The sequence below is a fragment of the Sminthopsis crassicaudata genome, chromosome 4 (genome assembly GCF_048593235.1).
Source record: "Sminthopsis crassicaudata isolate SCR6 chromosome 4, ASM4859323v1, whole genome shotgun sequence".
Lineage (NCBI taxonomy): Eukaryota > Metazoa > Chordata > Mammalia > Dasyuromorphia > Dasyuridae > Sminthopsis > Sminthopsis crassicaudata.
The window spans coordinates 288,512,939-288,536,246 of record NC_133620.1 but is presented as its reverse complement, the minus strand read 5'-3'; the positions used below and the strand labels follow the sequence as shown (position 1 = coordinate 288,536,246).

Here is a 23,308-nt window from a genome sequence, read left to right as displayed (position 1 = left end):
GGAGGGATAAAATTTGTGGAAGACTCTTAGCGCAGTGATGGTGAGAAGGGGAAGCCCTGGACAGGAGGAGAAAGAATTTGGGTGTGTTTAGTTGGACTGTTTGTATAGGAAAGCTGTTTCTTGGAGTCAGGATCTAGTAATAAGGTAATGAGAAGGCTGAGGTCAGAACCTGGAGACTTTGGGGAGGTTCCCAGGTAAACCACAGCTATAATGAAAGGCTCCTAGGAGAGTCAGAAGTTTGAAATTATTTAGCCTGAGGGAGGAAATTGAAGGATAAGACCATCTAATCTATCCCACTGTCTCTGAGTCATCCAATCCAACAAAAGTATCTGAAACCTCCTATAAAGAAAGTACATTCAGGTCCAGTAAACAAAGAAAAGTTTTCATTGCTAGTCAGTCATTATAATGGGATCATAGATTGAGAGTTGGAAGAGATTTTAAATATCTTCGATTACAACTTCCAAATTGCTCAGCTGAGGAAACTGAGGATAAGTAAGGCAATAAGTAAGTTGTTTAAGGACATTCAGGCAATAAGCATCAGAGGAAGAATTTGAACCCAGATCTTCTGATCTTGAATGCTCTTTGCATTCCACTAAATTCTTTGGAATTAGAGCAGTGATTCTTGACTTTTCTTAGTCCATGGTTCATTTCAGCAGTCTGGGGAACCTTCTCAGAGTCATGTTTTTAAATAATTCAAGGAAATGCTAAATTTCAGGTAGAAGTTAGCAAAAATGAAGATGTGTTATTTTTCCCATATAACATATCTTCATTTTTGATATCTTGAAATCTACCCATGGACCTAGGTTAAGAACTCCTGCTGAAAGTATTTTAGCATAGGGTAAAAGAAGCATGGTGGAAAGTGTGTTAGGGTTGGAGTCAGGAGCCCTGGGATGACATCCAGCCCAACATTTTTCTAGTTGACTCTGGGCAGATCAGTTTATTCCTTTGAATTTCAGGTTCTTTATTTACCAAATGGGGCTAACTATCCTGGAAAAAGGCAGTTTGACATAACATATAGAAGATTGGCTTTAGGGTGAAGTTCAAATCCTCCCTCTTGTTGTGTGATCATGAGCAATAACTTCTCCATGTTCCAGATAACTCTTTCAATCGATCAATCAATCAATCAAATTTTTATTAAACATTTATAGTGTACCCAATACTTTTCCAAGCCTGGGAGATACAAGTACATGAAACAATCCCTACTCATAAAAAACTTACTTTCTTACTTTGTCATTCAATCTTGTCTGATTCTATGGCCACATTTGAGGTTTTCTTGGCAAATATTCTAGAGAATTTCCTTCTTCAGCTCATTTTACAGATGAGGAAACTGAGGCACTGAGGGTTAAGTGACTTGCCCAGTCAAACAACTAGTAAATGTCTGAGGTCACATTTGAACTCAGGTCTTCCAGATCATCTACTATCCTCTAATTACCGTGCCATCTAATTGCCCTGTTTTGAAGTAACTTCACTATAAAAATATGAATGTAAGGAATCTTAGAGAACTATTTAATCTAAACTTCCATCCTACAATAGTACCTTCTATTATATCATCCTTGACAAAAGGTCATCCAGCACCTGCTTAAACAGTTCTAATCAGTCAGTTAGTCAATCAACAAGCATTTATTTGCCTGGCACTATGCTAAGTACCGGGAATAGAAAAAAAAGTGAAACTAGTTCTTGCTCTCAGGGAGCTAACATTCTCGTTGGGGAGAGAGGACACAACATATAAATAACTAGGTACACACAGGATAATTCAGAATAGAAAGGAGGTATTCTGAAAGGGTTTGGTATTTGAAGCTGGGGAAAGGTTTCTTGCAGAAGTTGGGATGTGAATGGAGTCTTAGAAGGATTCCAGGAAAACTAAGAGACAAGATGTGAGGGAGCAAAAAATTCCAGTCCAAAGGTCCAGATTCAGGAATTGGACTGCTATGTTTGAAGAGCTGCAAGTAGGCTAGGATTGTTGGGTTGTTGTATATATAGTGTAGAATAAAGTGTAAGATTAGAAAGGAAAGAAGGAATCAGATAAGAAGAGCTTTAAATGTCAGACATGGAAGCTTATGTTGGTTCCTGCAGGTCAAAGGGGACTACTGGAACTCATGGAGGAATGGGGTAACATGTCTGCTTTAGAGAAACTGTCTTGGAAACTGCACAGAGAACGGACTAAAATAGGGAGAGATTTGAGGCAAATAACTTTTAGTCCAAGTGATAGATAATCGTGTCCTCACTTATTTTTGTGACTGTGTGATTGGCGAGAAAGGGACATATATGAGAGATGTTGTGAAGGTAAAAAAGGAGGATTATTTGCCTGTGGGGTGAATGAGAATGAGGAGTCAAAGTTGATGCCAATGTTGGGATCCTAGATGCCCAGAAGGATGGTGGCATCTTTGACAGAAATAAGGATGCTACGAAGAAGAGAGAATTGGGGGAGAAAGATAATGAGTCTAGTTTTGAATATGCTAAATTTGAGATGTCCCAAAGGCAGCTACTTACTGATGTAAGACTGGAGCTCAAGAGAGACCAGCATTGACTGGATAGAACTAGGGATTATTTTCATTAAGTAATAATTGAACCTATAGGCAATAATGAGAGCAACAAAGGGATGGTACAGAGAAGAGAAAAAGAAGAAAAAGAGAAGACTAGATATGAAACAGATAAAGAATGAGCAAAGGGAATAAGGAATAGGTAAAAGGGTAATAGGAAGAACTGAATGAGAACAATTGGATAGATAAGAAAATGTAGGGAAAAATAATATCATGAAAATCTTTAAAAATCCCTTTTTCTTTCCTTATCTATGCCCCCTCCCTCCTTTCATTCTCTCTTCTTTCCCTTTCTCTCCCCACCTCTCTCCCTTCCTCCCTCCATTCCTTCTTCCCTCTCTTCTTCCCTCCCTCCCTCCCTTACTCTTTCCCTTCCTCCCTCCCTTACTCTTTCCCTTCCTCCCTCCCTCCTTTCCTTTCCTTTCTCCCTCTCTTCCTTTTCCCCTCCCTCTCTCCTTTCCCTCTTCCCTTTCTCCCTCCCTCTCTCCTTCCAGCTTTTCCTCCCTCTCTCCCTCCATCCTTATCTTCCTTCCTTCCTTCCTTCCTTCCTTCCTTCCTTCCTTCCTTCCTTCCTTCCTTCCTTCCTTCCTTCTTCCTGATACTTCCCTTGCTTTGTTGTGCACCCTAATCTTCTGCTAACTCAGCTCAAGATCACATTAGCCTTTTTGGTTGATGCATCACACTATTGACTTATATTGAGTCAACAAAAATTCCTTCCTCTTTTAGTTAGGATGAACTGCTCTTAAGCCCAGCTGATAACTAAATAATCACGCACTTCTGACCTGAGGTCAGTCTATTTATTCCAACTTTTTCATTACAGGTTTGATTCACCTTAGACTTTTCCAAGATCAGATTCCTTTAAAAATGAAGAACTCCTTTACCCCATAGGGATACAGCTGGTTTTTAGATAGCATTAAACTTACAGTGTACCAGTGTACTTACAGTGTACCATTAATTATAAAAATTAATAAAAAAGAAAAAAAAACTTACAGTGTACCTAGCACTGTGTTTCAATAATTGAGGGAGTCATGATTTCATCAGTGGGGATCCCTTTTCCCTCTGTACCATCTTTCCTGTATTGTAGTAGATAGTCTAATTAGTTACTCTGATCCAGAGTGGTCATGGGCCTCTCTAAACCAATTTCCTAATCTGTGAAGTGGGGATAATATGTACTTCAAGGGTTGTTATCTCAAATAGGATGTAGAAACATTTTTATGATTGTTGCTTTTCAGTTATGCACAACTCTCCATGACCCATTTGGAGTCTTCTTGGCAGTAGTTTGCCATTTTCTTCTCCAACTCATTTAACTTATGAGGAAACTGAAGTAAAGAGGATTTAAGTGTCTTACAGGGTCATACAGTTATTAAGTGTCTGAGAATAGATTTGAACTCACAAATATGGATTTTCCTGATTCTAGGCCCAGTACTCAATCAATCGATAGATGTAAATGGAAATATGTTAGCTATTATTTTAATTTGTTTTAAATTCTGAACCTAAACTTTAAAAATTCCCAAACATTTCTTTATAAAAAGTAAAACACAAAAAGACCCATGAAACCATGGATCTCTTTCTATACCACTTGTTTTTTTTTTAAAGTATATTTTAAAATTCAACATATTACTTTTAAAACTATCCTCCTTGACCACTTCCTTCTGAATTTTCTTCTATCCTCCTTTATTCATGACTTTGCTCTTTTTTCTTTTCCTTCCTTAATTTTTTAGAGGAGGGGGAAATCATTATTGTCATTTTGACATTCTTCTACTATTATTGCTATTATCTGTAAAATGAGAAGGTTGAGGCAGATGAACTATAAGACCCCTTTCAGCTCTAAATTTATGATGTAATAAAGTTTAGAGAGGCCCATGACCACTCTGGATCAGAGTAACTAATTAGACTATCTACTACAATACAGGAAAGATGGTACAGAGGGAAAAGGGATCTCCACTGATGAAATCATGACTCCCTCAATTATTGAAACACAGTGCTAGGTACACTGTAAGTTTTTTTTCTTTTTTATTAATTTTTATAATTAATGGTACACTGTAAGTACACTGGTACACTGTAAGTTTAATGCTATCTAAAAACCAGCTGTATCCCTATGGGGTAAAGGAGTTCTTCATTTTTAAAGGAATCTGATCTTGGAAAAGTCTAAGGTGAATCAAACCTGTAATGAAAAAGTTGGAATAAATAGACTGACCTCAGGTCAGAAGTGCGTGATTATTTAGTTATCAGCTGGGCTTAAGAGCAGTTCATCCTAACTAAAAGAGGAAGGAATTTTTGTTGACTCAATATAAGTCAATAGTGTGATGCATCAACCAAAAAGGCTAATGTGATCTTGAGCTGAGTTAGCAGAAGATTAGGGTGCACAACAAAGCAAGGGAAGTATCAGGAAGAAGGAAGGAAGGAAGGAAGGAAGGAAGGAAGGAAGGAAGGAAGGAAGGAAGGAAGGAAGGAAGGAAGGAAGGAAGGAAGGAAGGAAGGAAGGAAGGAAAGAAGGAAGGAAGGAAGGAAGGAAGGAAGGAAGGAAGGAAGGAAGGAAGGAAGGAAGGAAGATAAGGATGGAGGGAGAGAGGGAGGAAAAGCTGGAAGGAGAGAGGGAGGGAGAAAGGGAAGGGGGAAAGGAGAGAGGGAGGGAGAAAGGGAAGGGGGAAAGGAGAGAGGGAGGGGAAAAGGAAGAGAGGGAGAAAGGAAAGGAAAGGAGGGAGGGAGGAAGGGAAAGAGTAAGGGAGGGAGGGAGGGAAGAAGAGAGGGAAGAAGGAATGGAGGGAGGAAGGGAGAGAGGTGGGGAGAGAAAGGGAAAGAAGAGAGAATGAAAGGAGGGAGGGGGCATAGATAAAGAAAGAAAAAGGGATTTTTAAAGATTTTCATGATATTATTTTTCCCTACATTTTCTTATCTATCCAATTGTTCTCATTCATTTCTTCCTATTACCCTTTTACCTATTCCTTATTCCCTTTGCTCATTCTTTATCTGTTTCATATCTAGTCTTCTCTTTTTCTTCTTTTTCTCTTCTCTGTACCATCCCTTTGTTGCTCTCATTATTGCCTATAGGTTCAATTATTACTTAATGAAAATAATCCCTAGTTCTATCCAGTCAATGCTGGTCTCTCTTGAGCTCCAGTCTTACATCAGTAAGTAGCTGCCTTTGGGACATCTCAAATTTAGCATATTCAAAACTAGACTCATTATCTTTCTCCCCCAATTCTCTCTTCTTCGTAGCATCCTTATTTCTGTCAAAGATGCCACCATCCTTCTGGGCATCTAGGATCTGCTGTGGGTGGGGGCAGAGGCAACCAAGGAAGATGCTAGAACCTTGGGTGAAATGGTCTTCAGGCGGTGACAAGAAGAAAAAGTGAGGCAATACTTTCATGCTATTTTTATCTTCAGAATGTGTGGCAAATAGAGTTGAATAACTTGTTCAGTGTCATTCTATTAGTATGTATCTAAGACAGGATTTGAACTCTGTGCTATCTGGCTTCCACATATGGACAGGATAAATTGGAGAAAATTACTGAATTAAATTGATTGAATTGAAATAATGATCCAGTCCTTGTATTTAAGGGGCTCTCTGGCTATTGTTTTGGATTATTTTATTTTAAAAATTCATTATTTACTTTTTTTTTAAATTTTGATTACCAAATTCTCTCCCTCCCTCCAGACTTTCTGCAACTCATTGAGAAGGCAAGCAATAAGATATTCACTATACATATAAAGTCATATAAAACGTATTTCCATATTAGCTGTGTTGCAAAAAATAAAGTGAAAAAGTATGTTTCAATCTGCAGTCAGTGTTAATCAGTTCTGTCTCTTTGGAAGTGGGTAGCATTTTTCATCATAAGTCCTATACAACCGTCTTGAATCATTAGATTGAACAGTTTTTCATAGTTGATCATCCTTACAATATTGCTGTTACTATGCACGATGTTCTCCTGGTTTTGCTCACTTCACTTTGCATCAGTTCAAAAAACTCTTACCAGTACAAGGAGTTTTCTGAGATACCCAGCAGCTCTCTGAGAGAGCTCCATCTGGAAATGCATGTTCAGAAGACCCTCTTGATCTCGGATCTTATAGCCCTTCTTCTAGATGGTTTTCTCCTTCTAGATATCACATTCTTTCCTTTCCCAAAATGTCCGTGGCTGCCATGGCAGCCTTCTCCCCATGATAAAGCAGAGTTAGAGCTCAGCGTAGTATTTTGTCTCTTTTCTAATCCTGTCTCTAAGATTTTCTAGCTTTGTTATCACATGTAACACAGCTGGTTCTGGACCAGCTTCCTGGCTTCCCCGGATGACCTTCAAGTTTTTAAACTTTCAGAATCCTTACTTCTCCCCTAGTTTCAAGCTATATGTACCTTATCTCTATCTGTAATGAGGGATTTGGGAATCATCAAAGGGTCATGGGATTATAGATTTAAAGCTTAAAAAGACCTCAGAGGGCAGCTAGGTGACCCAGTAAATAGAGTGTGGAGTCAGGAAGACTCATTTTCCTGAGTTCAAATCCAGCCTTAGACTCTTACTAGTTGTGTGACTTTGGGCTAGTCACTTAACCTTGTTTGCTTTAGTTTCCTCATCTGGTAAAATGATCAGGAGAAGGATGTGACAGACCATTCCAGGATCTTTGCAAGAAAACCTCAGATGGGGTTATGAATCACAATATAAGTGGTTGATTAGATTGGAACCAATAGCTTCTAACTCCAAAACCAACATTCTTTCTGTTTTATGGTTCTGCCTATCAAGATTTAGAGGAAGAAGGGAATTTAAACACAGCACCGTACAATGGGAAATCTAGAGTACTGGACTTCAAATCTTGTCTTTGTCATTTACCACTTTTGTGTCCCAGGACAATTCATTTACATTCTCTGGGCCATAGTTTTTTATCTATAAAATGAGTATGTTGGATTGGATGACCTTGAAGTTTTCTTCCAAATCTAAGATCCAAAAATTGTCTTATCTTTCAAGAGAGGAAATTGATCATCCTAGACAAATCATCCTAGAGAGAGGCTGGGTAATTGGCTAGCACCATACATTGAGAATGGTGTCCTATGATGAATGCCTTCCTCCAAAAACCATTTTGTAGCACATTCTGTTTTCTGAAGTAACATTTATTGAAAACATTCTCCCCTTCAACAACCTTAAGAGGTAAGTAGGAGCTGATGGTGTTTCATTTTATGAAAGTGAACTCAAAAGTGATTTGTCCAAAGTCATGCAGCAAGTTAGTAAAAGAGCTTGAGCCAGACCTTGGGCCGTGTGTGTGTGTGTGTGTGTGTGTGTGTCTGTCTGTCTGTCTGTCTCTGTCTTTCTCTATTTTTTTCTCTGTGTCTTTATCTCTTTTTGTCTCTGTCTCTGTCTTTATCGCTATCTGTGTCTCTCTCTGTGACTGTCTCTGCCTCTCTTTATCTGTGCCTCTGACTTTCTGTCTCTTTCTGTCTGTGTGTCTGTCTGTCTCTGTCTCTCTGTCTTTGTCTCTCTCGGGTCTGTCAGCCCTTTTCTCCTCTGAAGAAAGATTTATTTTCTTAGTTTTGGCTAGGCCTAAGATAAGTTTCAGTTTAGTGAGAGGTGGGGAGTTCAAGCTCATGTTAGAAGAGAGAGGGGGTAGAGTCTCAGTTCTGGAAGGGAATTTGAGGTGGCATGATGTAATGGGAGGAAGAATGTTTCCCTCACAGTCCCTGTGAGGTGCTGTATCCTGGCTGTGTTCCTGATGGAGTACTAGACTTAATTATCTATGTCACCTTAGAGAAGCCACAATCTCTCTAAGCTTTCATTTCCTCTTCTATAAGTATTTGTGACTCTGTGCCTATGTTGCATCCCTCAACTGTAGGAAACTCAGTTAAAAGAGGAAGGTAGGTAAAGAAAGGACTCTAGACGGGAAGGGGGCATGGCTGTACCTTTGCTTGGTATTATGGGAGACATATCTTTAAAAGAGCCCATATCTCAAAACTATTAGGATGGAAGCCCCCTTCTTAGTACTTAGTACTAGTGGTGTGATCCTGGGTAAGCCACTTAACTGTTTTGCCTCAGTTTCCTCATTTATAAAATGAACTAGAAAAGGAAATGGCAAACCACTATAGTCTCCTTACCAAGAGACCCCAAATGAGATTACAAACAGTTAGACATGATTGAGATGACTGAACAACAAAAATAATAGCAGTAACTACAACTAGCATTTGCATAGTACCTTTATAAGGTTTACAGAGCACTTTATGGGTATTAATTCATTTGCTCCTCATAACAACTCTGAGAAGTAGGTACTATTATTATCCTAATTTTTAAAATGAGGAAACTGAGGTAGGCAGAGATTAAGTGACTTGCTGAGGTCACACAGCCAATCAATCTCTAAGGCCTATATCTGAAGCAAGGCAGTACCTAAGTTAATTCTTAGCTCCAGGTCCAGAGGCCCCCAGGGTCCCAGAACCAAATGAGTTACAGAACAAAAGTATCATAGCTTAAGTTTTGTGTCCAGTTTTGGGACTCACATTTTAAAAACATTGACAATTGGAGGCTGTTTAGTAGGGTTACTAGAAATCATGCCCTGAGTGCTGCTTCTTAAAGGAACTGGGAATGTTTAACCTGAAGAAGGGAAGGCTTAGAAAAAACCTGGGAGCTGTCTTTAAATATTTGGAGGACTGTCATTTGGAAAAGGGAGAAATCTTGTTTTCTTTATATCCAGAGGGAATGATTTTCTAGAGTCAAGTAACAGTGGGTGGAAGTCAGAGATGCAAGTTTTATCTAGATGTCAGGACAATCTCCAATTGGAATAATTTGCCTCTAGGGATACTAGATATCATTTAAGTTGAAGCTAGAAAAATCACTTGGGGCAGGAAAGAAAGATTCCTATTCAAATTCAAGTTAGATGAGATTTTACAACTGAACAAACTGAGGCCCAAGTTCTCACCTTGACTCACTGAAAGATGTGGGCCTCCCTACTCTTAGGACAATGCTTTTTTGAACAATTATGTCATTATTTTTGCTGGCCACCTAGGAAAGAAATAGTTCCTAAAAAGAGTTCTTCTAAAGACCCATTCTCACCACAAGAGACACATGAATGGTTGGAGATGAAAGGGTATGAGCAGAGATCTCTGATTACAGAAATGAGGAATTACCCTGGAAAGAACATAGGCCTGGGTTTGGCTCCTGTCCCTGCCATAGGGCTGTGTGACTTTGGGCAAGGCTATTTCTAGGTCTCAATGGCTTTCTCTGTAAAATGGAAGAACTGGAGTGAATGATGTTCTGAGAAACTTTTCAGTTATTGTCTCCTGTGATTCTGTGCTGGTCAGTGTTTTTCTGGTACTCCCTAGCCAGACACAGGCTGGATTTTTAGATCTTTCTCTATCACCTCGTGGTCTCTCACTCTAGCCACATTTGGTGACTAGATCATATGTTTGCCGGGTCTCATTCTCATCTGCCCATTTGTATACACTGTCATCTGTTTACAGGAAAAGGTTCAAGAATTCCAGGATCAGACAGACTTTGCTGGCCATCACATGCAGACAGATTAGGTGATTATCTCAGGGTGTGATTTCAAAGTTATAATTCTTTGATTCTACCTCATCCTCACCTACTTAACTAGCTACAATCTCATTTTTCAACCAGATCTTCATTCTTTTGGGGTGAGTGAAATGGTGAAAAGAACCCTGAATTACAAGGTCACAGACAGAGTTAGAAAGGATCATAGGCAGGCAAGCACCAACTACATGCCAAGCACTGTGTTAAGTGCTAGGGATACAAAAAAGGGCAAAAAATGGTTACTGCTCTTGAGAAACTCACAATCTAATGGAAAAGATGAAATTCAAATAGCGATTACAAACAAGCTATAGAGGGGATAAAAAGGAGCATCGAATGATAGCTAGCTAGAAGGGACTTCAGAGGTTATCTTGTTCCTCACTTATTAAACCCATGTGGGGTTTCATAATTGAATGTAGGGATCACAAAATTATGATTTATTATCAGTAAATGTTTGATTTATATATTTGTTTTTTATTTTAAAAAATCCAATATACCTGGGGTCATATTAAAAGGGGTAACAAGTGAAAAAAGTTTAAGAAACCCTGATCTAATCCAGCATTCTTATTTTACAAATAAAGAAGTTGAGGTCCAGAGAATGACTTATATAAGATTACATAGCTGGCATAACACTTACCTGAGATAGCCAAGTAGAACTTAGTAGAGGCAATATTTGAATCCAGATCCTTTGAGTCTCAAGCCTTTTTTTCCTCCATTCCATATTGGGTTAGAGACCTTGAGATCTGGGTTTTAGTCTTCTTTTTGTCACTAGTCTGACTGTATAAGCTTATGCAAAAAACTTCACCTTTCTGGGTCTTACCTGCAGGATGAGAATCACAATTTTTGCTCTCCTTACTTTAAAGGACTACCCAAACAATCAATCAGCAAGCATTTATTTTTTATAGTGTTTTATTTTTCCCAATACATGCAAAAACAGTTTTCATTATTCATCTTTGCAAAACCTTGTGCTTCAATTTTTTTCTTCTTCTTTTCTCTCTAAGACAGCAAACAATCCAATATAGGTTAAACATATGCAATTCTTCTAAGTATATTTCCATATTTATCATGCTGAACAAGAAAAATCAGATCAAAAAAGGAAAAAACATGAGAAAAAAAAAGAAACAAGCAAACAAACAGCTACCACCAAAAAAAGGTGAAAATACTATGCTTTGATCCACATTTAGTCTCTATGGTTTACTCTGTGGATGTGGATCACAACTCTATTGGAATCACAGCAAGCATTTATTAAGGGATAGAAATATAAAAATAAAAATGAAATGGTTCTCAAGGAACTTACATACTATAGAGAGAATAATATATAAATATAGGTATATAAAATATATATAATATAAATATGTGATTTTTTTTTTTAAAGGAGAAAGAGAAGTCATTTATATTGTGAGAGGATCAGTAAAGGCTTTATGTGGAAGATAGTGAATAAATTGAGCCTGAAAAAAAACTAGGGATACTAAGAAGTGAGATGCAAAGGATGGCCAATGGAAGATGAAAAGTATGAGGGAAAGTAAAATGGCCCAGTGGGCTAGACTATAGAGTAAAGAAAGTGGTGTAACATGGAATGAGTTTGCAAAGGTAGGAAGGGACCAAGGATTTCAAAGGCTTTAAATGTTAAACAGTGACATTTATATTTGTCTTAGAGGTAATAGAGAACAATTGGATTTTATTGTGTAGGGGAGAGACATGGTCAAACCTAGGAAAATCATTTTGAAAGCTTATGTGGAGGATGGATTGGAGTGGGAAAGACTTGGGGTAGAGAGAGCAATTTTAAGGCTGTTGTAATAGTTCAGGTTAGAGGTGACAAGGGACAGGACTAGCATGCTGGCCATGTAGATTTAGGGAGAAGAAAACTCATGGGAGAAATGTTGTAAAGATAGAAATGATAGGATATTAGCAAATGATTGAGAGGATTATATGGTGTCATTGATAAGAGAGATGACTTGGAATCAGGAAGACCTAACTTCAAATCCCTCCTCAGATACTTAAAAAATGTGTGATATCAGACAAGTGACTAACTTCTTTCAACCTCAGTTTTCTTTTATGTAGAATGGGGATGTTATTGTTATTAATATAAATCTCATAGAATTGTTGAGAAAGCCAATGAGACATTGAAATGTTAATTGGTATATAAGTTTTAGGTGGTATTATTATCATTTGTAGTGAGTAAGAGTGACCATAAGTTTTGAATTTGGGTCCCTAGAAGAATGATGGTACACTTTGATAGAGGGGATGCAGAGCTAAGTGGCACAGCAGATAGCATCCCAGGCCTGGAGTCAGAAAGACTCATCTTCCCAAGTTCAGTCTGGCTTTAGAAACATCCTCACTCTGTGACCTTGAGAAAGTCACGAAAGCCCAACTGCCAAACCAGCCCCCCCCCAAAAAAAAAAAAAAAAAAAGGTGCAAAGAGGCCATGATTGATAGATGATTGGGAGGCAGCTGGGTGACCTGAATTCAAATCAGATACTTACCAGCAGTGTGAGACCTTTGAAAAGAGCATTTTCAGTTGTTTTGAAAATCAAATGAGATAATAGATGTGGAGGAACCTTATTTGGCTATACAGATAGAAATATAATATTTCAAAAATTCTTCTTAACCATTCATACTTTATTGTGACTGAATTTATCAAATCCTTTCCTGTGAAGATTTTAGAAGTATCCCAGAGCTTGGTTTCTGCTGCTTGGGAACATGTAGAATTCTCTTAGGTTAGGAGGGGCAGAAGGTCACATGGGCTTGGGCATCCCCTTGATTTCCCAGATGGAGTGCAATTCTCTTAAGGTCCTCATTAGTCAGTGCTTTGTGGCAGAAGGAGATGGCAGTTTGGCAACTGAGCAGAGCAGCAGCTGAACCAACAGCAATGTGGGGTAATGAAAAGGCATTTTATTCTGAGTCCAAAGATTTGGATTTTGGCTACCTCTGATATTAGCCAAGTCATTTCTATTTTCTGAGTCTTACTTTCTCTGAAAAAATGAGTGATGTGAATTAGATGAGCTCTGGGGGTCCTTCTAGCTCCAAATTCTGCAATCCCATAAGCTTCTTGGCTGGACCACAAGCCTCATTCTCCAAGGCCTACTTTTCCTGCCTTTCTAGTTGGTTTGCTCTGGAGTTCCTGCATGAGGGACAGGGATGAGCTTTCTCTCTGTGTTTAGAGACTGGCAGAGGATCTGTTGGGGGTGGGGGGGAGTCACAGCCTCTGTCCTGCAGAAACTTGCAGGCTAAATTGGACAGCAGTGATGCAGACAGACAATCAAGGGCAGACCAACGCAGAGACAGCTGAGCAAGTCCCAGCCGATCTGCTGGCCAGAGGAAGGCAAATGAACACTTTGTGAGAGAAGAGTCAGGTCTGGTGGTCCCTGCGTAGGGGGAGAGGGAAGAAGTGGGAAGTTTGCCATCTGTGCCCATCATTGTTTTTGCAGGGGCAACCGGGACAATGACAGAACCATGTTGTAGCTGAAAGGAGCAAGGAGGAATTGAGCCTCTAACAAGGGAAGGAAGGCATGGGGGGATAGGACCATCGGTTCCCTGAGGGATCCCAACAAATTCCATTCAAAAAGTATTAATTTCCTACTGGGCAGCTATGTACTGAGCGAGGCAATGGGCATCTGAGATGGACAGTGATATAATCACTCCCTGCATGACTTCACAACTCTAACAAAATGACAACATATCCATAGAAAAAGCAGAATTCAAGCTAGATGGCAAGAGGAACACTGCTACTACTGGATCCAGTATTACTACCCCAAATGTGAAGAGTTCACTTTCAGGAGGGGCAGTGGTGATCAGGAAAGGTTGGGAGGAAGAAGGGGTTAAGTTTTTAAAGAGAAAAGAAACATTCAGATAGGCAGAGCCCAGGAGAGAGTGCACTGACTTCTGCAGAGGCTTAAGTACTGTGGTACAGGGAAAACGGCTTTATTGCAAAGGAGGGAGCTGGGGAGCCACAAGGTGGTGCTGCCTCTTAGCACTTTGCTGGGGCAGGGGAGAGACTCTTGCCAGCTGGTTGGGATGCTAAAAACAGGGATGGGGGAGGGAGGATATCCACAGACTGGCCAGTATTTACTGAGCACATAGGGTATGTCTGGAACTATGAAGTTTAGCAAAATGGGGGCAGAGAGGATAAAATAGTAGAAAGAAACTTAGCTCAATCTACTTCCTATGTACCTGTCTGACCTGTCTGACCTGGAACAAATTACCTTCCTATGGTGGTCCTCAGTTTCTCCCTCTAAAATGAGGGGGAGAACTAGGCAGCCTAAAAATTTACTGCCATTTGTCTAGCTCAAGTCACCTACGGTGCCTCATCATACCTTTTGTAATTGCCTTTTAATTTATGCATAGCTTGAATTACTCTGAATTAAGATTTCATCAGGGGAGAGGTATGTAAAGTTGCATCCTCTCTGATGGGCAATGAGGGGAAGGGCAGTGCAAAGAGTCAGCATTTATAGAGTTTTTGAGTTTCTGAGGTTAGGTGGTGTTAAGATTCAGAATATTCTTTTGGATGAATTAACCTAAAATATTGGTGGTGCAATGGGTAGAGACTCATCTTCCTGAATTCAAATCTTTGTTCAGATCTTTACTAGCTGGATAGTTCTGGACAAATCAATTAATCTCCGTCTCAGTTTCCTCATTTGTAAAGAACTAGAAGGAATTGGAAGACTTATTCTAAGAAAACTCCAAATGGCGTCGCAAAGAGTCAGACATGTCTAAAATACATGAACTACAACAAAATCAGCACCAGCTTGCTGATGCACCCCAGGCAAGATCCTATCCTCACTCTGCAAAATGGGAGTGCTGAGATTTAATGCCCCACCCCACCAGGGCTTTAAGATAGGGGAATTTCCTGAGATGTGATTCAGTGCTATTTTACCCAAAAAGACCCTTCTAGGGACTCATTTTTTGAATTTCAGGCCAAGCTTGTGCCTGGTTTGCAGAGGTAATGGAAAACAGAAATGGAAAATAATAATAGAAAATGGAAAGATCAGAATAGAAATCAAGAAACTTAGGTTATTAAGTTTTCTACTGACAAGTTTGTCTTGGGCAAATCATTTAACTTCTCTGAACTCAGGTTTTTGTTTTTTTTTATCTGTAAAATAGGGAGATTAGAATGGATAAAGATTCCTAGGATTCTTTTATGACTCAAAAGTTTATGCCCATCTGAGTTCTCAGCCAGGATCAGGACCTTGAAGCAAAGGTAGCCATTGGGAGTAGGGGAGATGGGGAGATTTGATTCCAACATCTCCCTTTTATGATTTATTGATCATTCTTCTCTCCCCTGTCTTTCAGTACATGAGCAAAGGTTTGTCCCTGGCTGCAGCCCAGTCCCCAGCCCCAGCTCCCAACCCTGGGCACCATGTCTGGCTCCTATGATGAGACCACACCTTCCATGGAGGAGATCACAGACAGCTTCTGGGAGGTGAGCTTTCCCCCATGTTCCCCACCCCCACCCTACTTCCCACAATGCCATTTCCTCCCAAATTCCTATTCTACTTCTGCCTGGGGGTCCACAGCAGGGGCTACAACCTGGGAGTGTTCTAATCTGTGGGACCAGTGCCCAGCTCCCTCCTGTCCCACTTGACATAAGAAATTTCAGAAGCACCCAGGCCTAGATTTCCTCATCATTCTGTCTGAGTATTATTTCTCCTTCTTCTCTACCCACCCAGTCCTCCATCCATCCTTACTTCTTCCTGCCCTCCACAACCATTGTGCAGAATTAATTTGGCATATTGCAGCCACAAGAGGGAGCAAGGCTACAGTTTCAGTGAATCTCCATCTACTCTCCTGCCTCTCCAAGACACCTCACAACTCACCAACCCAAATCAAACCTTTGTCAACTATTTTCTGTCTCCCATTCCATCCACCCTCTCTTCCTCCTCTTCTAGAAACTTAATGTCTAATTTAGATGCCATCCTCATCTGTTTTAGATGCCCTCTGCACTGTGGGCTGCCTTTTTTGAGTAATAGGGAAGGGAGTGATTATCAAGATCCTTGTTTATTGAGTAACTTCAAAGAGTAATGGACATATAGGTGGGTAGAGCACCAGGCTTGGAGTCGGGCAGTTCCAGTTGACCTCAGGAAGTCACTTACTAGCAAGTTACCTCACCCTGTTTGCCTCAGTTTCCTCATCCGCAAAATAAGGTGGATAAAGAAATGGCAAACTGGTCCAGTATCTTTGCCAAGAAAACCCCAAATGGGGTCACAAAGAGTCAGACAAGACTGAAAACAATTAAACAATAACATCCCCCAAAAGCAGTAATACTTGAGGGAATTACCCCACAGGACTGCTGTGAGGAAGAATGAATGGCAATGGTGGTGATGATGATGAGGATGTTAATAATGATGATGATGGTGATGAGGAGTGAGGAAAATGGCAGTGGTGATGATGATGTGGTGAGAAGCAAATTAGTTAACCTCTTAGTATCTTAGGCAACTCTCCAAGAGTACATGTTGCAGGAAAGTTCCTGGGAGTTCCCTAAATTAATGAAATCACAGGTCTAAGCCCTATCCTCTATTATTGAATAATTAACAAGAGGCAAATAGAGCTTTTCTTTAAATTTTATGGGGTAGGGTTTCAGGATTGCTCTTTTAGATTTCTATTTCTTTGCTTCTAATGCCTTCATTCTAATCTTCTAACTCCCTGCTTCCTTTACGTCCTGTCCCTTATGCCATCCTTACTAGCTATTTTACTCCGGCCAAGTTACCCTCTCTGAGCTTCAATTGGCACTTCTGTAAAATGGGGAAATTAATTCTCTCATTATTTACCTCACCAAGTATGTGTGAGAAATCATTCTATAAACCTATATTTGTATGTTATCCTACCTTTCATTCTTCCTTCTTGTGTTTTAAAAAAACACCTACCCTCTTCCCTCATTTCTGTCCCATCCTCAAGCCTGCTTTTCTGTGACTCTCTATTTTTCTTCATCTCTCTTTTTCCATCTCTTTCCATCTAGAGGACATATTGATTGCCCTTTTCCTGCTTCTCTCTTCTCAATCTTTTTCCTGCCCCCTCCCCAACTTTCATGGGACTCATCTACTTCCCTTCCCTCTAGGCTTGGTAGATAGTGGGAAATATGGGGGACCAGGGTATGGACAAGCAGGAATGTGAAATGGGGTAGGGCTGAATGGTTTCTGCTGGGTCTCCTGTGTAAGTGGTCCCAGACCTTCCTTACTCAGTACAAGTACTTGTTGGATACCAGAGGATATAACAGAGAATGGGAGTTTGTTTGTGAGGAAGGCTTATGATTATGCTTATTTGGGGGTGGGCAGTTTGGCTCTTGCTCTTGGAGGATGGGTCAGGGAAAACCAATCTTGATTTGTATGACCAGGTTCTCATTGGTGGTGAGGTTCAGAGAGGCCCCACTTGAGAGGCAACAACAGCCAGCATAGTCATGGAGTGGGGCTGTCTATTTGTCTCTGGGATTCCTCTAGGTGGGAAACTACAAGCGGACTGTGAAGCGGATTGATGATGGCCACAGGCTCTGCAATGACCTCATGAGCTGCCTTCATGAGCGGGCGAAGATCGAGAAGGCCTATGCCCAGCAACTCACAGACTGGGCCAAGCGTTGGCGCCAGCTCCTCGAGAAAGGTGCCCTTCCCCACATACCATCCTACCCCCAAATTGGCAGTTATGGCCCTCTTCTACCCCTGCCTACTCCCTGGGGACTTCTGAGCCCCACTCCCATGACCAAGGAAGGAACATAGCTGGAGATCTAACTCTGCCCCCACCCCCCATACTTCTTTCTGGGGATAAAAGGCAAATGGTCTTAGTTAAAACCAGCTGGATGATTGTGGTCCCTCTAGTTTCCGGAGGCTGTGCTTGAGAAGGAGAGGGAGATCATGGGAAGGAGCCTATGCTAAGGAACCTCCTGGTCCCATCCTGGTCCCTTCCTGACCTCAGATACATTTTACTTATTTAATCATTCGACAAGAGTGGTATAGAGGAAAGAGCCCTAGCTATAGAATCAGAGGGCCTTGGTCCAAATTATTAGCTCTGCTTCTTACTTTCTAAGTGACTTTGGTAAGTTATTTTCCTCTAAGTCATATTTTCTCTTTTCATGATGAAGGATAAGTTCTCTTTCATTTCTAGATCATATGACTTTGTAAGTATTTATTAGGCTTGTCCCTTACCTCTCTGATCCTCAGTTTTCTGTGCTGTAACCATACTTAGGTGGGCAACTTTGTGGGATTATATGCCTGTACTCTGCACATATGGGAAAGCACTTTGTAAACATTAAAGCATTATAGAAATTAGAACTATTGTTATTACTTAGCACCAACTACGTGCCCAGGCCTGTACTAGGCATGGAGAGGTAGTACCTCACGTCACCAAGTCTGAGGACATCACTGAAAAGAGACTGGCCATGCTGAATGTAGAGGGTAAAGGGAGCCAAAAAGCACCTTCTACTGAGAGTGAGATGGAAGAGCTCAAGGAACTGCTTCCAGAAATTAAAGAAATTAAATTTCTTCCCTGTTGCCTATACAGAAGGAGTGAGAATGGAGGGTACCATTATTTATGAAGCAACTGTTATGGGCCAATCACTTTGCAAATATTATTTCATTATCTCACAACAATCGTGGGTGCTCATTCCTTAATTCCTAAGTTTATTGCCTTAAGGAATAGACTAGAAGAAGGTCTTTAAGATAGGCATTAGGAGAAAGTCTTTTGAGTAGAGTCCTTAAATAGAAGTAGAAGTATTGTGTTTGGAAACAACATTTGGATTTAAAGTACTGGTTATACAAGAAATCACATGCTCAGGGACTTAGTTTTCTCATCTTAGTTTTGGGGAACTCAGACTTGGTGGTTTCTAAGATGGTCCCTTTCTCCTTCAAATCCTATTACCATATTTCCTGGGTAGGATTCAGAAATATATAGACTGCCATGTCTGCTGGAGCAGTACAGTAGAAAGAGAACTAAATTTAATGTTAGAAGACCTAGATTAAAATTCTGCCTCTGATATTTAATATCTTTGTAACCATTTAAAATTAATTTAAAAAATTAATCTATGTGATTTTGAGTAAATCTCTTAGCTTCTCTGGCTCCCCATTTCCCCATATATAAAGTGAAAGGGTTGGTCTAGATGCCTTGGAAGTTTCTTTTCAACTCTAAATGGCATTATATTTATCCCTACTAAATTTGATCTTATTAGATTTGGCCCAAAGTTCCAGCCTGTAGAATCTAAGCTTTCAGTGCCCCCCTTCTCAAGTCAGCCCAGTCTAAGTGCCCAATACACTGAAGATGCTTTTCTTGAATTGAATTGAACTTGGGAAATTCCAGGATGCGGCCGGGGTCCCTGGGTGGTCTGCCTGGTCTTGAGTGTTGGCTACGGAAGGGGAAATGGAGGCAGAGAAGAAAGTTGCTCTCCTTCAGTCACGTACAAGTGAGACAGGCAGAGGAATGTCTCAGCCCACTCATGCTGGCTTCCGATTACCTACTGGCAGGCCCACAGTATGGCAGCCTGGAGCGTGCATGGGGCGCCATCATGACTGAGGCTGACAAGGTAAGTGAGCTGCATCAGGACATGAAGAACAGCCTGGTCAATGATGACTTGGAGAAGGTGAAGAACTGGCAGAAGGACGCCTACCACAAGCAGATAATGGGCGGCTTCAAGGAAACCAAGGAGGCTGAGGATGGCTTCCGGAAAGCACAGAAACCCTGGGCCAAAAAGATGAAAGAGGTACCCAAGGGGGGCTCTGGAAGGAAGGGGGTGAGACTCCTTGTGGGTTAAAACAACAAGAACCTTATAGAGAGTCAGCATGTTGCAGTGGAGTTGGTAGGCTTGGATTCAAACCCTCTCGGACTAGTGCTTAGACAAGTCATTCCCAATCTGTAAAATCAGGAGGTTAGAGTCCATGGGTCTTTACAACTCTAAGTCTGGTTCTGTGAGACTTTGCAAGGAGAGATTCCTGGGCAAAGAATACCTTCTTATCAAGGGAGGGTGTTCGTGAGATCACTGCTTTGTCAGTGAGGAAAGAGGAAGAGGCTCTGTTCTTATTCAGTTATCATTCACCAGCTGGCAGTTAAGTCCCCACTGCTTCAAGACTCTGGGCTGGACAATGGGGGTAGTTTCTCCATCTGTAAAATGGTTATGTTATAGCTCCCTTACCCCTCTGCTTTACTACCACTAAATAAATGATGGCTATTCACTTCCCCATCTCTGAAAGCTGGAGGCAGCAAAGAAAGCCTACCACCTGGCCTGCAAGGAGGAGAAGATGGCAGTGACGCGGGAGGCCAATAGCAAGGCAGAGCAGTCAGTTACCCCAGAACAGCAGAAGAAACTTCAGGACAAAGTGGACAAGTGCAAGCAGGACGTCCAGAAGGTCTGGGGCTGCATCTGGGAAGGGGAAAGGGACAGTTTGGAAGTATAGGCCAGTAGGTTGGGAAGTGGGGGGCCCCTACTGGGATGGGAGGATGGCTGCAAGCTCGAACTGGAGGCTCATACCACCTAGAGCCAATCGTTAAATTAGAATTTTACTGTTACATTTACACTTTAGAAATTAGCAAAGATACAAGTCAGGGCTTGATATTTCATAAATCCAGAAATATGAAAATGAAAGAGAGGTTAATAATGTGGATTAAATTTAAGTGTCCAGTTCTATTTTTTTGTTTGAGTCGTTGTCAAATATTTACTAGCATGGCCACTGGAGAGGGTAGTGGGAGTGGAGTGTGGAAGGGAATATTATAAAGGTCCCCAGGCTTGTCCCTCGTTCCTCCTTCCTCCCTCCCTCTCTATTTTTCTTTCCTTCCTCCTTTCCTCCCTCTTTTAAATATCCCTCCCTCCCTCCCTTCCTTCCTTCCTTCCTTTTTTCCCTTCTTCCCCTCCCTACATTCCTTCTTCCTCAACAGACCCAGGAGAAATATGAGAAGGTGTTGGATGAGATCGGCAAGTCGACACCCCAATATATGGAAGGCATGGAGCAGGTATTCGAACAATGCCAGCAGTTTGAGGAGAAAAGGCTGGTGTTCCTGAAGGAGGTGCTCTTGGATATAAAACGTCATCTCAATTTGGCAGAAAATAGCAGGTACCTGGGCTGGGCATAGGGAAGAGGGGTTAAGACACTTATTAAATAGGGCCTAGGTAACAGGACTTGGGGCAAGAAGAGATCGTTTTCTGTCTGATAGCTCCCTGGTTTTTTACCTAAATCATTTCTCAAGCATTTTTTAGCATTTTATGTGGACTAGGCACGGTGATGGAGACATAAAATGGAAGAGTCTCTGTCTTCAAGGAGTTTACCTTGTACTATCAGGATAAATGTTCACAGATAAGTAAAGATGGAGTATAAGCAAAATAAATACACTGTAATTTGAGGGACACTGACAATACTGGGGAACTCATAAAGTCCTCTGGAAGTAGTCCTTGAACTGATCATTGAGGGGAGGAGACTAGGAGGGTATGGCCTCTCCATGGCCTCCCTTCCTCCCTTCCTCCTTTTCTCTTTTCCCTGTGCAAGGAGGTGGAGATAGAGTTCAGGGAATTGCATGAAGGCTAGTTTGGCTATAACATGGGCCCCATGTGATAGAGTTATTTGCTATGAGCCTAGAAAGATAAGCTGGAAGTCTAGGAAGAAAAGCAGTCTCTGTTTTCTCTTAAGAGATTCCAGGGAGTCACTGAAGGTTTTTGAGCAGTGGATTGACAAGGGTCTTGAGAGCTCAGCCAGCCCAGCTGAGACATTGGGAGAGTACAGCTTTGCTTTTAAGGTGCTTCACGCACTCCAAGCTCAAAGCTCAGCACATTTTGTTGTTCTTATCATTTCATTCATGTTTGACTTTTCATAACCCCATTTGGAGTTTTTCTTGACAAAAATGCTGGAGTGGTTTTTCATTTCCTTCTGCAGCTCATTTTACAGATGAGGAAACTGAGAGTTGCCCAGAGTCACACATCTATTAAAGTGTGTCAGCTGATATTTGAACTTAGGTTTTATTTATTCTAGGACAAATATTCTATCCAGGATGTCACCTAGATACTCTTTTCTTAGCACATAGAGGACACTTAATAAATATTATTCACTGACTGACAGACATTCCCCCATTTAACCCTTATAACAACCTATTAGTAGGTGCTAACCTCATTTTGTAGATGAGGAAGCTTTGGTCCAGAGAGAATCATTTGAAGTTACCCTTGGTCCTGGAGCCAGGAAGTGGTGGAGGCAGCATTTGAGACTAGACCTTCCAAGTCTCTAAACCTATCTGCTATACCATGATTCTTCTTTGTTACTTCAATTTGACAAAATGGGAGGAGCAAGAAAGAAAAGACTGGACTCAATTATCACCATTGAACGGGCACAGAGGGTATTGTGCCAGCTTTAGGTGGGCACACCCTCTGGGTCCATCTTTTGTATTAGCCTTGGGGTGCCCTCAGAAGAAGAATCTTGGTGACTTCCAGAAAGGTGGCTGAGCTGGGCGTCGAGCTTGCTCTGGTTTCTCCCCCTGGACCTCAGACAGAGACATGAGTGACTCTCCAATTTCTCCCTTGCCCAGTTACATCAATGTGTACCGTGAACTGGAGCAGACAATCCGGGGGGCTGATGCCCAGGAAGACCTCAAGTGGTTCCGAAGCACCAGCGGGCCTGGCATGCCCATGAATTGGCCCCAGTTTGAGGTCAGTGTCCTGGCTTCCCGGTGTGTGGAGGTGGACTTGGGGCTGGTGAGGAAGAGGAAGGGAGGGCCAGGAGGAGGGAGACGTGGCGTGGGCGGGGAGCAGCCTTACAGATACCCGTACCCATACTGCCACTAGGAGTGGAACCCAGACCTCACCCACACCATCACCAGGAAGGAGAAAGTGCCCAAGAAGAGCGAGGGTGTGACTCTAACCAATGCCTCGGGGGTGGTAGAGTCTATGGCCCAGGCTGGGGACCGTGGCAGGTGAGTATCAGGTGGGCATACCTTCTCCCCCCCCCCCCCCCTGCTGGTTCGCCACTGGAACTCCTCGATGCCTGGACATAGGCCCAAATTTTGGGCATGCAGGGGCTATCAATAATTATAATAGGTCGGACTAGATATCCCTTATAATTCGGAGTCTAGACGCCTTAACAATAATAATTATATTACCTCTTTCAAAATATTTCCCCAAATGCTCCCACATCTATTTTTATTTTTATATTCCTGGCAGCCGGGCTCCAGAGTCAGAGTAAGGGAGGTTTCCTGTGCGCTTTGGGCACTGACAGCGTTCCGATAGGCGGGGCTTAAATTGAACCTCACTTGGAATGTATCCGAGGAAGAGACACTAGTTAAGGAAACTGTATCCGATCCTTTGTAACGCAAGTAACCATGCTCCCC

At 41.4% G+C, this 23,308-nt stretch overlaps 1 protein-coding gene across 5 annotated transcripts in view; it reads left to right on the top strand.

The window, feature by feature from the left end:
* Positions 1-23,308, top strand: part of PACSIN1 (protein kinase C and casein kinase substrate in neurons 1) — a 101,134-nt gene that overhangs the window by 70,792 nt on the left and 7,034 nt on the right. For 4 of the 5 annotated variants that reach the window (XM_074311226.1, XM_074311225.1, XM_074311227.1 and 1 more), the window contains 7 exons: positions 15,323-15,452; positions 17,464-17,620; positions 19,474-19,709; positions 20,197-20,352; positions 20,879-21,054; positions 22,511-22,631; positions 22,767-22,894. In XM_074311226.1, coding sequence (XP_074167327.1) covers positions 15,390-15,452; positions 17,464-17,620; positions 19,474-19,709; positions 20,197-20,352; positions 20,879-21,054; positions 22,511-22,631; positions 22,767-22,894 — 1,037 coding nt within the window. In that variant the 5' untranslated portion in view covers positions 15,323-15,389. The remainder of the gene's footprint in view (positions 1-15,322; positions 15,453-17,463; positions 17,621-19,473; positions 19,710-20,196; positions 20,353-20,878; positions 21,055-22,510; positions 22,632-22,766; positions 22,895-23,308) is intronic. The other variant, XM_074311231.1, reaches the window with a different exon arrangement.